The sequence below is a fragment of the Amphiura filiformis genome, chromosome 4 (genome assembly GCF_039555335.1).
Source record: "Amphiura filiformis chromosome 4, Afil_fr2py, whole genome shotgun sequence".
Classification (NCBI taxonomy): Eukaryota; Metazoa; Echinodermata; class Ophiuroidea; order Amphilepidida; family Amphiuridae; genus Amphiura; species Amphiura filiformis.
In genome coordinates this window covers 4,070,970-4,085,767 of record NC_092631.1, presented here as the reverse complement: position 1 = coordinate 4,085,767, position 14,798 = coordinate 4,070,970, and the positions used below count along the sequence as shown (strand labels likewise).

At 37.2% G+C, this 14,798-nt stretch overlaps 1 protein-coding gene across 1 annotated transcript in view; it reads left to right on the top strand.

Moving 5' to 3' along the window:
- Positions 1 to 2,167: 2,167 nt before the first annotated feature.
- The window catches only part of LOC140149638 (zinc phosphodiesterase ELAC protein 2-like), a 30,409-nt gene continuing 17,778 nt past the window's right edge, over positions 2,168 to 14,798 (top strand). The window contains exons 1-13 of the mRNA XM_072171718.1: positions 2,168 to 2,635; positions 3,707 to 3,757; positions 3,967 to 4,040; positions 5,301 to 5,365; positions 5,915 to 5,969; positions 6,740 to 6,808; positions 8,034 to 8,180; positions 8,553 to 8,614; positions 10,951 to 11,012; positions 11,766 to 11,826; positions 12,669 to 12,720; positions 13,343 to 13,403; positions 14,198 to 14,296. Of these exons, the coding sequence (XP_072027819.1) occupies positions 2,286 to 2,635; positions 3,707 to 3,757; positions 3,967 to 4,040; positions 5,301 to 5,365; positions 5,915 to 5,969; positions 6,740 to 6,808; positions 8,034 to 8,180; positions 8,553 to 8,614; positions 10,951 to 11,012; positions 11,766 to 11,826; positions 12,669 to 12,720; positions 13,343 to 13,403; positions 14,198 to 14,296 (1,208 nt within the window). The 5' untranslated portion in view covers positions 2,168 to 2,285. The remainder of the gene's footprint in view (positions 2,636 to 3,706; positions 3,758 to 3,966; positions 4,041 to 5,300; positions 5,366 to 5,914; positions 5,970 to 6,739; positions 6,809 to 8,033; positions 8,181 to 8,552; positions 8,615 to 10,950; positions 11,013 to 11,765; positions 11,827 to 12,668; positions 12,721 to 13,342; positions 13,404 to 14,197; positions 14,297 to 14,798) is intronic.

The following is a 14,798-nucleotide window of genomic DNA, read 5'->3' as shown; positions in this document are numbered from 1 at the left end:
CATAGGTAAAAAAGTATGTCTCAGGGTTTATACTAGACTATGCCATAGTCTATTTTTGATGTTAATCATGATGAAAGCATTCAGTTGAACTCGAAATTATACTGATATTAATTACCGTACATCAAAATACTAGTAGGCTATAAAATTGTTATGAAAAAGTTTATAGGCCTAATTATATTAGTGACAGTAAAAGTAAAGTGTACGTAGGCTTATATTATTGAATGCAACATATCATAATGTCATAATTGTATTGGCACTTCAATACTGAACAATTCTGATTTTAGAATCTGCCAGTTTATTAATCGCGAAATTCCAGGTTAGAAATAGACCATGGACTTTCAATTTTAAACGGGATTTTGAACGGGCAAAGTCCCTAACACTCACACTGTCAATCATACTTGTTTATCAATTAAATTTAACCGCAAGCAAATACAAGACGCGTTCATGCACTTATTGACGCGTTCATGCAATTCAACACAACACAAAGGCGGGGTAGGCCACATACGGTACTTGTGTACCACTACCATAGTTATTAATGGTAATGACAGGTACCCGGAGGATTTAAAACCATAACGAGATCGGCGCGACCAATCACAAGCCAGATCCATTTAAAGATGCATTACATCATGGCCAATTTTAGTAGGCCAGATTTCCGACAATCTCATCCATAGAAGCTCATACTCAGCCGTGTTAAGCATCTCTGACCGCAATCCAAAAGTTCTTTCCAAAGTCAGTAGTCCACTTGGGAAGCTAACAAACAGAGGGAGTAGGGTGACTGAAAAGAAGAGATGTGAAAATCTATCAATTGTGCACACATTACTTAAATCAGAGTTTTAAGCTTAAATACAATATCCAGAGTATGCACAATGGGCAAGTGGACTACGGGGTAGTCTAGGTTTATACACAATAATGTAATATTTTCACCAATGGGACTGAAAAACAACCCGGACAGACTTTTCAAGTAGTTTTGCTCAGTCAGTCTATAATAAAACCCTAACAACAACAGAAAAAAAGAAATAAATTGAACACTTGAAAAATCACAAAATTACACATTTTCAACAAATTTTGAATTAAAATAAAAATCACCAAAAAGCAAAAGTTGGGTCAGTCACCGGGGTTATGCCCCCAGTATACTTTCCTGCCGCTTGCCTTGATTTGTCTGCAATGCGTGTGCGCCACGCCGCTCAGCGGCAAGCGGCAGGGTAGTATGAAACCAGCTTTAGTCAGCCAGAACAGGGCATTTTCCCCTCATCATATTTTTACAAGACAAAGTCCTGAAAGTGAATTATAAATTATACAACTTAAAAAAGGCCAAAAAAAATTCTTTTAAAACATAGGCCTATATATCTTTACCACTGAATTTTGTAAAAAAAATGTGTCAGATTTTTCATAGACAAATTGAATGATATGCGTAGGTTCCCCGAACCATTTTGCAATAGATGGCAAAATCAGGCCCATACGCAGGAGAAAAAGGGCCTTTTTCAATAGGGGCAGCAATTTTGTGAAAAGTGGACTTTCTTCCAAAAATCTGGACTTTTTTTGACCAAAAAAGCGTAAAAACCTTGAATTTTTTGCTCGCTACACTCACAAATTATGATATTTTGGGACTTTTTTGTATACTTTTGTAAATTGGGGGGGGGGGTGCGGCCCCCTTGCGTAGGGGCCGGTGGGCAAAATCACTTGACTACCAATGGACAAATCAAAGGCCCCATGGCTATGTATGAACTTCAATCACCGGATGCGCCAAACGGAAAATTTTGAAACTGCGATATTACGGTACCACAGAAGATATAATAAAATCATAGGCTACCTCTTCTCTGGTAAAAGCAAGGTGAAAGGCCAGATGGATTCCATTTAAAAATAGCCTTAATTTCCCCCAAACAACTGAAAAACAGCTCATTTCCCCTAAAAGGTGGGGGTTTGGTTGAGTGAAAAAAAGTAGGCCCCTAGGTCTTTTTGAAATGTTCACAGATCTATATGAATATTTCATGCCACAAGGCTGGGACACTCACATTATACATCCCGCCCTTTAATAGTCCAGGTAATACCCTCAGCCACAGGATAATTCGGGGGCCACATACGGGTTTCCCAACAGGTCCCTTGTTCTTTTTGAAGTGAGGAAGTTTGTCGTGTAATTAGTTCTACTTGGTCCTACGGGCTCTGGATATCCAGTTTTCGGCATGCGAAAAATATTTTCACGATTTCTGAAAGTTTCATCACTCATATTGATTTGTTTCTAATTGTGTACCATGAAAACAATCAATTTATAGAAGAAATATATTCAAATGTATAGGACTAGTATTGGAAAGTGTCTTGTCTTTTTTTCCAGGCCAAAATATGTCGTAACACAGTGTAACAACTTTAAGCTTACTCAAGTTTTTGGTGACAATTTCATTGAGCAAATCAATTTGCGACAGAACTTACGATGTTTGTATGTCACTCATAATAATTCCTTTAAAATGGCTTCTCCTGTCAGTGGGAAGAAAAGTGAAAAGCCACAGCTGAGAGTGGTCCGTGTTCGTGAGAAGAAATCACAATATGGCAGTGACAAGTGGCCAACCGTTTCGCTACAGATTATTGGTAGTGGGACTAAAGATAGTACAGCTTCAGTGATGATAATTGCTGGGACAAATAGGTAAAGTATTTAGGATGGGTAAAGTATTTAGGATGTGTTATTACCGTAAACCATATGTGTTATTACTGTAAACGGCCCCAGGGGCGTTGCTTTTTCCAAACGGGGCGTTTATTAGAGGTCATTTTTTGTATGACAATTCCCGTTAAAAAACTTTTGGTTCACTTCCGGGTTTCCAATGCAGATTTTCGCCAATTATTGCTGTTATTATCGGCCATGTGAGCAACTTGGTAAGCTTACTTCACAAGATAGTGCTGAAATATCAGCATTTTTGAAACATCTTGGTTGAAAAAAGTGGTGGACTGGTGGGGGTGTTTATTTGAGGGGGGAGACTATTCGAGGAAATACGGTATACATGTATGTGATTGGTCTGCCACACCAATATTAACTTCAGGTTACATTATTTCTTGCAATTACATCCAAAATAATGGAAAGACAACAATCTGCCATTCTTTCTCAAATTCGTAAAGCATATATAAAATTTTTGTGGCACTAACATTTTTTTGCCTTGGAGAGAACATAGTTTCGCTGTGAGTAAGCTAGGACTACAACTACTGCACTGGAAATTGTATTTCAGCACAGACAACCATTGTGGAGTTACAGTCAAAAATGAGGGAAAACCAGTATTTGATCAATAAATCAATAACTACTTGCTTTGAGTTGTTGAATATTCAGTACAGTAGTTGTTTTTGTAGTAACTACAAATTTCGAACGTTTGAGGACTCATTCTCAAGTTGACACATAAGCTCCTTGGAACTCACGGTCGGAGCCGTGAGTTCCAATTATTGGAACTACAGTAGTTGTAGTCCTTGCCCCTATAATATAATTACTTGTCACCAATGTGCTATAATTTTTGAGAAAAAATGCAAAAATAGGCACAAAATTGACCAGGGGTGTAGTACCCCCTTATATAATGTGCAACTCAAAATCCTAATGAGTTGTGCTTTTTTTTCAACAAAAGGAGGAACATATTATTTTCATTATTTATGTGCAATATATCATGGATTCATACTATAACAATTTAAAAACTTGATGACATATGTATAAATTTATTTAATTTTGATTATTTCGCAGAATGATATTTAATTGTGGAGAAGGTATGCAGAGGCTGCTGTTGGAAAATGGGTAAATATGTCAATAACTTGTCAATCCTAGTGCGTGTTAGTTACTGTATGTGATGGAAGAGCATAAGAGTGTCATTCAGTTTTAAATTGAAAAATCAGAAAGCATAATTGTGAGTTGTATGAAGAACATTGATGCATAAACTTCATTGTATTTATTTTGCACACAAGATTGATCTATTTGTGCTTGATTTTATTTTTTCCCCTTCATAGCATAAAGAGCATGTCAAAGTTTCAACATTTATTCTTCACAAGGTTGACATGGGACAATGTTGGTGGCACTATAGGTAAGCTGAGCTGAGGTCGCATGTTTTTGCCGCAGGTGTAAAAAAACGTGGTTTTAACCGGCATTTTAACCAAAAATGGCAAAAACTAAAAAGTGATAAATATTTCATTTTTTTCATCTCAAAACAAATTATTAAGTTACAAAAATACTTTCCTGAGTGTAACAAGGCCATATTTTGTAATTACAAGTACGGTAACATATTAAGAAAAAAAGGCATGGGTTTTAATTGCTCACTGGTGTATTTAACTGAAATGCAGCATATCAAATTCAAAACTTTTTCATTTGAACAACTTGATCAGACAAAAAATATGTTGAATGATTCATTGAAAGTTGTGTTACTGTTTATGATAATGATATTTGAACTATAATCTAGTCAACTTTCACGTCCAATCCTGAACGCATCATCAGCCCTACTGATCATCTAGCGGTAAAAGTTCATTGACCTGTGAAACCAGGGGCGGATTCAGGAATTTTCAATAGAGGGGGCGCCGAGCCACCGCCGCCGTGGCTCGGCGCCCACACAAAGTCAGGCGCCGCCCTGCAAAAATACACATAGTCAGACGCCGAAATGCAAAAAATAGAGGGGGCACGCGCTGGGTGCGCCCCCCTCTAAATCCGCCCCTGGAAACGGATGATTGTTTACTACCTGGATGAATGATAATCTTCATAAACGTTACTGTTTATGAGCTTTCTGTGTTAATTTTTAATATTTGAGTTTATATGTCAGTTTTGTGCCATTTTTGCCGGTTTAAGCCAGGCAAAAACTGGCAAAAAACTGATTTTCGCCAGTTTTTGCCACTTTGCCGGCAAAAACCGAACACTAAAGCTGAGGTGTTTGGATTGTTTTGTTAAATAGGGTATATTGAAAATATTGCAAGATGGACAGTTGTGTGCTGCATGTCTGGATATATATTACCTGGGGTGATCTGTTTTAGTAGCAACTAGGGTTTCCTGTACTCACTGCAACATAATTTAAATGCTAGTATAATAAAATGCAGAACTCTACCAGGCAATACTTTTACACATCTTGGTTCCAAAAGAGCTGACATTACTTTTAATTGGAAAGATTACCCTCATGCAGGATCACTATAACCCTGCTAAATTTTATATTCATTAAGGCTTCATCTCACTATAACCATTCTAAGTTTTATCTTCATTAAAAGCTTTGATAAAAATTGAAACTCTATAGCTATCTAAACTCTAAATAAACATATAGTTTTTTATTTGAAGTATTTTTTAAATTTAATTATTTTATCCTCAGGCATGGCAATAGGTCTGAAAGCAATGGGAGTTCCAAAAGTATGCCTACATGGCTCTCCACAGCTGGTAAGTAAAGTGTTACATTGTGATAGCAATGTGATAGAACAATGTTGGATCAAAATAAATGCATTTTGTTTCTATTTCCAGTATAAATCAGTTCACCCATTACTTGTAAAACCAAGAAATGAAAAAAAAGGTAAAAAAAAAAAAAAAAAGAATGTTAACAAAACAAGGAGATAGATGAAAAGGTCAATAGGGTCAATAAAACAGGAAATTGATGAAAAGCCACCAAAACAAGAGAATGGATCAAAAGGTGAAAACAAGAAAATTGTTCAAAAAGGTCAAGTAAAACACAAAAACTGATAAAGTTAAAACTGATCAAGTAGAAACTGGTCAAGTAAAACATGAAAAATGATGAAAAAGTCAACAAAACCATTCCACCTTAGCCCATCTTTCAAAGACACATGTGCACTATATAGCTGTAAGGTTGCCATTCTGGAAGGAGAAACCTAATGCTGATCACTGTGATGGTGATGAAGTGATGCTGTACAAACGTGTAATATTTATGTAGTAAAATGTATTTAACTAGCTCAATTATATTAAATTCGTTTACAGGAACAGTTTACGCAAGCATTTCAGAGAATTGTCAAACATGAAAATCTTTATGTTGGTAAGTATGTACTCTATGATAGTGTACTGCAATCTTTGAAAAATGTAAACAAAGTAAAAAACCTGATGTTTTTTATCTAACCCAACAGGTTACACAACATGTATGTTTGGGCTTCTAGTTCTAGTTCTAGTTGGTTACGACTCAACACCCCTAGTGGGGAAAGACGAATCGGGTATGGTGTGCGCTTGATCTTCTTTAAATGGTGAAATGATCTTTGAGCTGGTTTTTGAATGCTTTGGGTTCTTGGATATTGATTATTTCTTGTGATAGATTGTTCCAGTCTATGACGGTTCTTGGAATAAATGAATACTTGTAGCAATCTTTTGTTGGTTGAAGTTCAATGAATGATTGTGAATGAGATCTCCTGGTGGAGCGCTGTACCGGGCGCAGAAGTGTTCGCACTGGTATGGAAAGGTAACCCTGTAGCGATTTCTGGAATGTGGCTAGACAGGTAATGTTTCTTCTTCTGGCTAGTGTTCCCCATTGTAGTTGTTGGATCATGGTGGTGACACTGCTGTATCTGTCATAGTCATTTTTTACAAAACGGGCCGCTCTCCTTGGAACTGCCTCCACCTGATGTATGACTATGAGTTCTGTGGTATACCGTCCCAGACCGCTGAGCAATATTCAAGTGTTGGCCTAACTAGTGAGTGGTATGCCAGATCTTTAATGTCTTGTGTGCATGAATGTAAATTTCTCTTAATGAACCCCAATGATCTGTTTCCTTTTGCTCTGTTCATAAAATATTATTGATCTTAATCATATTGCAGAGACAAGGCCATACACAGATGGAGACATTGATATTGAGGCAGGAGTTATAACACCAGTGCCCTTGTTTGGTGAGTCATTACACTTGTATATACATGTATTTTATTTTTAAATCATCCTCATTTTAAGGAATACAAGGGCTTTTACAGTGTAATTAGGATTCTTCTTCTGATTAACATAAACAATACCTGGAGCAAACATGATTAAAAATAAACATATAACACGAACGAAGACGGGAAACAGTTATATTTTAGCAAATTTTTGGTACCAAGCGCATCTTCTTCAGGCCTGAAGAAGATACGCTTGGTACCAAAAATTTGCTAAAATATAACTGTTTCCCGTCTTCGTCGTGTTATTTGATTTTACTTCACGGGAGTGTATCTTCATAGATCCAATTTAAGTATGTGTGTTTTGTCAACCATCTGTTTACAAACTCTCAAAATAAACTTCAAACACTCAAATTTGAATTGAAAATGTGTTTTAAAAGAAAATCATTTAGATTAAATATACTTGATCAAACAAAATAATATGAACAAAATCTTACATAAAGGATGTTGTGATAGCATTAAAGGTAACAAAAGTATTGATAGTACCTGTAATGTCAAGACAGTTGTCTAGATGAAAGTTTAAATTTAATGCATGTGTAAACATGACTTACATGTGTGTGTATATGTTTTTGACAAGCAGAGCTTAGGCTCTATGGGAAATGTTTGTTTACAAACATATATGAAGTTAAAGACCAATCTTGAAACATTTCTTTGTTCCTGATCTTATTTGGGGTGACTCACAGCTTTATGAAATCTGGCAGCAAAATTCTAATCCACAATGAAATGAAAGTATGATTGAAGTGCCCAGCGGAAGAAGCACTGATCAGGTGTCAAAAAATAATTTTTAAAATAAAATGGTGCCACTTTTTAGGTCGTTTTAAGGAAAAGACCTTATGGCATCACAAGTTGTGTGTCGGTGTGAGTGTCCGTCAACAATGTCAGTGTGTGTGTCCGTCAACAATTATGTAAGGCTTTGGTTAACATTTGGGTGTCATATGAACAGTTCAAATCCTATTGCAACCAAACTTAGGTCATAGCTGCATTATGGGTGCTTTCATGTATCGATAGGTTGTCCAAAGGAAAAAAACCCTCATGGATCACAAGTGTGTATCCGTCAACAATGTCAGTGTGTGTGTCCATCAACAATTATTCAACTTTTTAGACTTCACTTCAATTTCAATTTGAGGCTCTATTAGAAAATGTCATCCCTGCAGTAGCTCATGGTTACCTCATTTTCTTTTCTATTTAGCAAGTACAGGGACACAAATAGAAGGTTCAAGTGATGCTGCATCCTCACAATCTAGTAGTAGTAGTAGTGCAAGCAGTGACGATAGCGAGCCAGAGATGGGACAAGATGCAATAGACAAACGTAAAGCGAGATCTAACAAACCAAGCGGTAAGTAGTCATGGTGATAAGGTGGCATGGCTAGATATATTGGCTGCCAGATGTCAATTATGATGGTCTACCAAACCTGAGCAGGGCTACTGAAATTAAAATGGGCTGATGGATTTCTAGGTGAACTTGCCCAACAAACTTGTGAGATTTTCAAAATTCTTTGAAGTCATCCTGGTGGTGGTGGTGTAGTTGAGCAACAAATTACAAAGATGTACTGTGTAAATACAGTAATTATTTGACTGCTGCATAGCTAGAAATGTTGTAAGTTGATGTTTCCTTTGTGATTTTCACAATTTTTATTGATCATTATCTCCAATTTTGTAATTAGCACATAGTAACACTGACTAATTTTATTTTTAATTTTAATTTTAGGACCCAGTAAGAAAAGGAGGAGGGTAGCCACACCTAACTTGACTGTTGCATATGTTTGTAAGGTAGGTGCACAACTGAAACAATATGAAACAGCCTATTTATGGACATACTTTTTATATACTAGGATAGTATGAATGTTCAAGACTGTTAAGAGCAGATGATATGCAGATGATAGTGTTCACACTGTGATGTGCCCTGAGTAATTTGATTTAATTTAATTATTTAACTTTGTTTACAAGCTGAAAGTATTTCATGAGATGGGAAACCCCTTGTATTTTGGAATTCCCCAAATTATTGTAAACAAAGTCAGATCTATGTTTGGAACTTGGAAATTCCCAGTTCAGTATATTGCACCATAGTCAGGAAAACCCCCCAGGAAGTGATGTAATGTGAAAGGTGAATGTGTATAATTAATCTTGGGAAATCCCAAGATTGCAGCAATGTTGTGAAAATGTGATTGAAGTAATGGTTTATTAATAGATGATGGGTTTTTGCATGAGTACTGATATAAAAAGCTGAAGGCTTTTGTTGGGACTTACAGAATGTCATGTGAGATTGAAAACTCCACATGTGTGTGATGGTCTTCGTGCTTCAAAAAAAAGAAGTACATTTTAACCAGTTTATATAGCCAATAATTGAGCTAATTTTAATACAGCAACGAAGAAGACAGCGAGCACACAAAAGTGCTCTTCCTCATCAAAGGATTAAAAGTTCTTCTGTCAAATTGCTGGAGTTTGCTGGGTTTGTGAAGGCAACGCATCTGTCAAAAAACAGTGGAGCTGTGTTAAAGAAACCTGTTCCCTGGAAAAAGAGTGGTTGGTGAAAGAAATACCATTTTTTGGAGAAAGCAGCGCAAGGAGATATATTTGTGGAGAAAGTAGCGCAAGGAGATATATTTGTGGAGATAGCAGCGCAAAGGAGATTGGAGGAAGCATTATCATTTTCGTATGAGGATTTTATGTGCAAGGATTTATAAATGCAAGAGTACGATGGACTTCGCTGATTTTCGCAGAACAAGTGAATAAGGATATATTACATCAGTCGTCCAGAACACTGCAAGAACTCTAGAATCACCAACAAGAAGACCGCTGGTTAAGTACCGATATAATAAAACTGATTGTGTGATTTTATTGTAATTGTTGTTATATGTACCAAGCATACTCTATTTTTAATTAAAGGCTTAAAATTAAACAGTGTATTTGTGTTGTGCATTCGTGTGAGTTCGGGTAAAAGGTGATTTTGGCCTTGAGTCAAGTACGACTCGTAACAACACCTTTAACTGTAAACCCCCATCTCCATCTCTCTCCCTCATCATTTATTCCTATCTCCCTTCTTTCTCTCTTTCTCTGTTTCCATGTTCCTGTTAGGATAGTCTGAATGTTCAAGGCTGTCAAAAGCAGATGATATGCTCTGTATGAGTGTTCACATCTGGAACTGTAAACCACATCCTCTCTCCCTCATCATTTATTCCTATCTCCCTTCTCTCTCTCTTCCCATGTTCCTGTTAGGATAGTCTGAATGTTCAAGACTGTCAAAAACAGATGATATGCTCTGTGTGATTGTTCAAAAGTTTGAATATGTAACTGTGGAACCCTATCCTACATGTATATCCTTCCCTTCTCTCGTCACTGCTTCCCGTGTTCCTGCATCCTTCTCTCTTGCCTTGCTTCCTACTCTCACTCTCTCTCAGTCTCTTGTTCCACTTGTATCTTTCTCTTTTTTTTAAATTTTTTTCTACGGTTATATGGTAATTCTTATGTGGAATGATAATTTAATAAATTGATGGGTAGGTGATGGAGGGAGGTGAGGTTGGTCAAAAGACTTCTATCCATGAGAAAATAAAGCAGCGGTAAGGAACTATCGTTTTGTAAAATGTCCCGGCTACAAGTAATCAATCAATTGATCAAAAGGACAAGCAACCCAAAGACAGGCAGAGTGGACTTGTATATGGTATTCAGTGCACGGAGAGTTTCAACTGTACTGACACTTACATTGGAGAAACATCTCAATCACTAAGAAATGGCTACAGCAACATCAGTGCTCTAGTTTGGGCCCTGCAGCAGCGGTTTACACACACCTAAAAGCCAGCAAACACGGGGTGGTCCTACAGGATGTCAAAGTCCTCGACCGTGAAGCATGATGGTTCGAACGGGGAGTCAAAGAAGCCATCTGGGTGCGAGCAGAACAACCATCCCTCCACCATGGTGGAGGACTCAGAAACAACCTCACACAAGCCTGGGACAGAACCATTAGAACACTACCTCAACATCACAACCCAGCTGAAGGTCTGTGGTACTGACCGCAACGTCGGTTGCTCCAAGGTATGTTTTGGATTAATCTGGTTGAATAGATTGAAATTATTTTCTCATTGTAATCAATCAATGTATTTTATTTTCAGTTGCACAGCAAACCAGGCAAGCTTCTGATGAATAAGATCAAGGAGTTTGGTGTGAGACCACAGTAAGTAGTGTTAGTTTTATTATGTTGTTGGTAGAATTCATATTAGTGCAGTTAAGATGCAGTAGGAAATAGCCACAGTGAGGTATCATGCAGAAAACCTACGTAATACCAGCATGCATTGAATGAGATATGTGATATAGGAAACTAAATATGTGTACATCCATATCAAAACGATGCACTTGTCGGCTGCTACATGTGTCTCATTTTACATAATAGTTGGGAATAAATACCAGACTCATCTCAAGTGGAGGTCACCTCAAATCATGCCAAGGTCACTTGATTTAGGAATACAGAGAACATATTCCTAAACCATGTGACTTATGGATGATTTGAAGTGACCTCCACTTGAGATGAAGCTGGTATTTATTCCTAGCTATTATGTGAAATGAGACACATGTAATAGCCGACAAGTGCATCATTTTGATATGGATGCACACATATTTCAATGTGACTGAGCAGTTCTGTAGCTGGGGGTGGGGGTGATGTAGCTCCTCAATGAAACAAAATAAGAAAATGTGAGAGTGGCAGCCATTTTATTGTATCTCCATCTTTATTTGTGCCATTAACAGTGTAAATTCAAGTGAAAAGGGGCTGACTTAATCTGGCGTAAATCTTAAAATGTGCTCTCCAATTGACTCTCAAAGGGAATCATCTCCAAACCTGACAACCCCTCCCTCAAACTCAAAAGATCCTGACTATATATCGGCAGATGAGTATGATTTTAATGGATTTTGTTTGATTTGGTTTGTTCAGTGGTCCACATCTCACAGATTTGAAGAAAGGGATACCACATACAACAGAAGATGGCAGAGTGGTAAGTCCTACACAATACATCCTATCATAAGTATGATTTCATACAATTAAGGCAATAGAACCAAATTGGTTTGATGTTTCAATCAACCATCAATTTTTGGTCAATCCTTACTAAACTGAGCTCAAAAAGAAACTTATAATTTTTCACAACTTCTGAATCACAAGGTCATATCTTAAAATCCTGTCAATCAAAATGAACCAAAATTACACCCAGGATTACTTCAATACTCTACTCAAAACATATGTCAGTAACCAAGCAGTTGTCCAACTGACACAACAGCAAAAAAGCACTGACACGGAACAGCTTCCTGGACCACTTTCACAGCCCAATATTTGGCACCCAGTGCATTTTGCTGTTGTGTCAGTTGGATAACTGCTTGGTTACTGAAAGGTGTTTAGAGTAGAATATTGAAGTAAGCATGTGTGTAATTTTGGTTGATTTTGATGGACAGGATTTTAAGATATGACCTTGTGAAAAATTATAAGTTTCTTTTTGAGCTCAGTTTAAATATGAAATCGGTTAATTGATGTTTGTTAATTGTGATAATATTATTATGAATATTTGCGTAATGATGCAACAACACCCATGTAAATACAAACAATAAATACTACACATGCTGTACCATATCTATACTGTACTGAACCATATACCACATCATACTTCACCTCACACGACACCATACTTCACCTCACGCATACCATACTACACACAGCTATCTGATAACTATATCAAGTCTTTACGACAGCAGATTTATGGCATAAAAATGAATAAATCTTCCTCACCATTATCCTGTTATACATATATATATACAAAAAACAATTGCCTATGTTTTTTTTTTGTAGGTGAAGCCTGAAGATGTATTAGGTCCATCTGAGCCTGCAATATATTTTATAGGTAAGATAGTAACACATTTCAAGGAGGTACAATGGATTACAATAGCAACTCCTACCAAAGTACTTACTTATTATAACAGTTCTATGTAGAGCCACCATTCAGTGCTGCCGACAAGGGGGTTAAGGGGGTGTGTTACCCCCAGACCAGGGTTCCTAGGGACCTGTAAAAAATAAAGAAAACATACCTTAATGGGCCCATAAAAGCAAAGAAAAGAAGCCTCAGGGGTCCGTAAAAAGGGGGCCCTGACATTTGTTTTACCCCCTGGCCCGTAATGGCTCTCGGCGGCACTGCCACCATTTGGTCAATAGACAAGAAACAGTATGGAGAATCTGTATGTTTTTTTGTCTCTATGTTTAAACAAATCATAGTTTCATTCATGTAACCTGCTAAGCCTAGACAGCGAGCACACATAATCCCAAAATTAGCTCATTTCTAACAAGTTTGTAATGACTACTTTACTGTAGCAATATCATCATAGAAATATCATTATTTATCATATTCCCCTTCACACACAACCCCCCTACCGAAAAGGTCTATCTTCGACACATTTGTATGTTCTATCAAACCAAATTTGCTGCAGGATTAAAAGTAATTATTTGATGATTATGTTTGGTAATTTCAGTTTTAGAGTGCCCTTCAGAAGATTACATAGAAGCTGTGACCACAAATGAGGTGTTTTCAAGGTAGGGAATTGAGTATTGTTCCATACTGACCAGGGTATAGATCCTTTTTTGACTGTAAATGTTTCAATATTATAGGGGTGGGATTACGTACTTCACTGATCCTACAGAATATGCGACTCTTCAGGTGGTGAAATATTTACTGTTTTTGATGTAAATATGCTGGGAAACATGTCACTGATCACATTAAGGTTAGACACTAATTTAAACTGTTGCGATTTGGTAGTTTACAGCATCTTGCGAATGGTAGTGAGCTTTGGCAAAATTGCATTGCTCATTTTATAGTTAGTGTTTAGAAGAATTTAAATATCACAGATATACTTTTGTAGGTCCTGTGGTTCTTGAGTTATGTTGTAAAGAGGGCTGAAACAACAACACTTTTATAAAACGTACATAACTCACTAACAATAATAAATCAAGCAAGTTTTCAAAGTATATGATTTGTAGAATGAGCTTTTGCAAAACATCAAAGTGTTATTTTTCAATAATATATTGATTTAGATAATGAAAATTGATTTTGGGGGGGCTGCTTTGACCAACAATACCTAGTCTACCCTTAATAAGCATACAATATACTGCAACCCAAAATCCTGCATTTGTGCAAGATTGCGACCCAACTTTGGGGTTTGAGTCCAAATTTGTGAGACGGGATTATAGCAGTATTTTTGGTAACTTTGGTTTTCAAAACTTGAAGGAATTGAGATAACCTGGTATGGGATCCCTTCTCAATATAGTGAATAAAAATATATATTTATGTTATCCTCATTCATTAGGCTGTCCTTGTTTCAATTTTACAGACATCATGCAGGGAATGACAGTGACACAGCTAAAATTGTTTTCCACATCAGCCCACAAGAGGTAATTGACAACTCGTCATATCAAGAATGGATGAAGAAGTAAGTAGAAATAGATATCAGATTATATTTAATCATCCAGTAGAGTTTTACATGTTTTGTTGAATGCCAAAACTAATGCATGAAGAAGGGCATGTGTAAATAAATAAATAAAATAAATGTAGATATTTATATAGCGCTTTCTGCCGTAAACAGCCTCAAAGCGCTTTACATTTTTATTCCGCCGTTATTAGAATATGTCGGAACCACGTTTGCTGCCTACAAATGGCGAGGGGTTCATCAGTACAACGACTGTGACTACCCCTAACAGCTTCCCATTGCACCTGGGTGGGATGAGGCAAGCGAGACAAAGCGCCTTGCCCAAGGGCGCAACACGGTGGCGGGACGGGGACTCGAACCCACGCACATCAAGCAAGCTCTCAGATTATGAGTCCAAGGCCGTAACCACTGAGCCACCGTGCCCTCTTGTAGGCGACTGCAGCAAACTTTCTCCCTTTTGTTTGGTCAAGTGGGTTGTTGGGCACACTTCAAGATGAAAGACTCT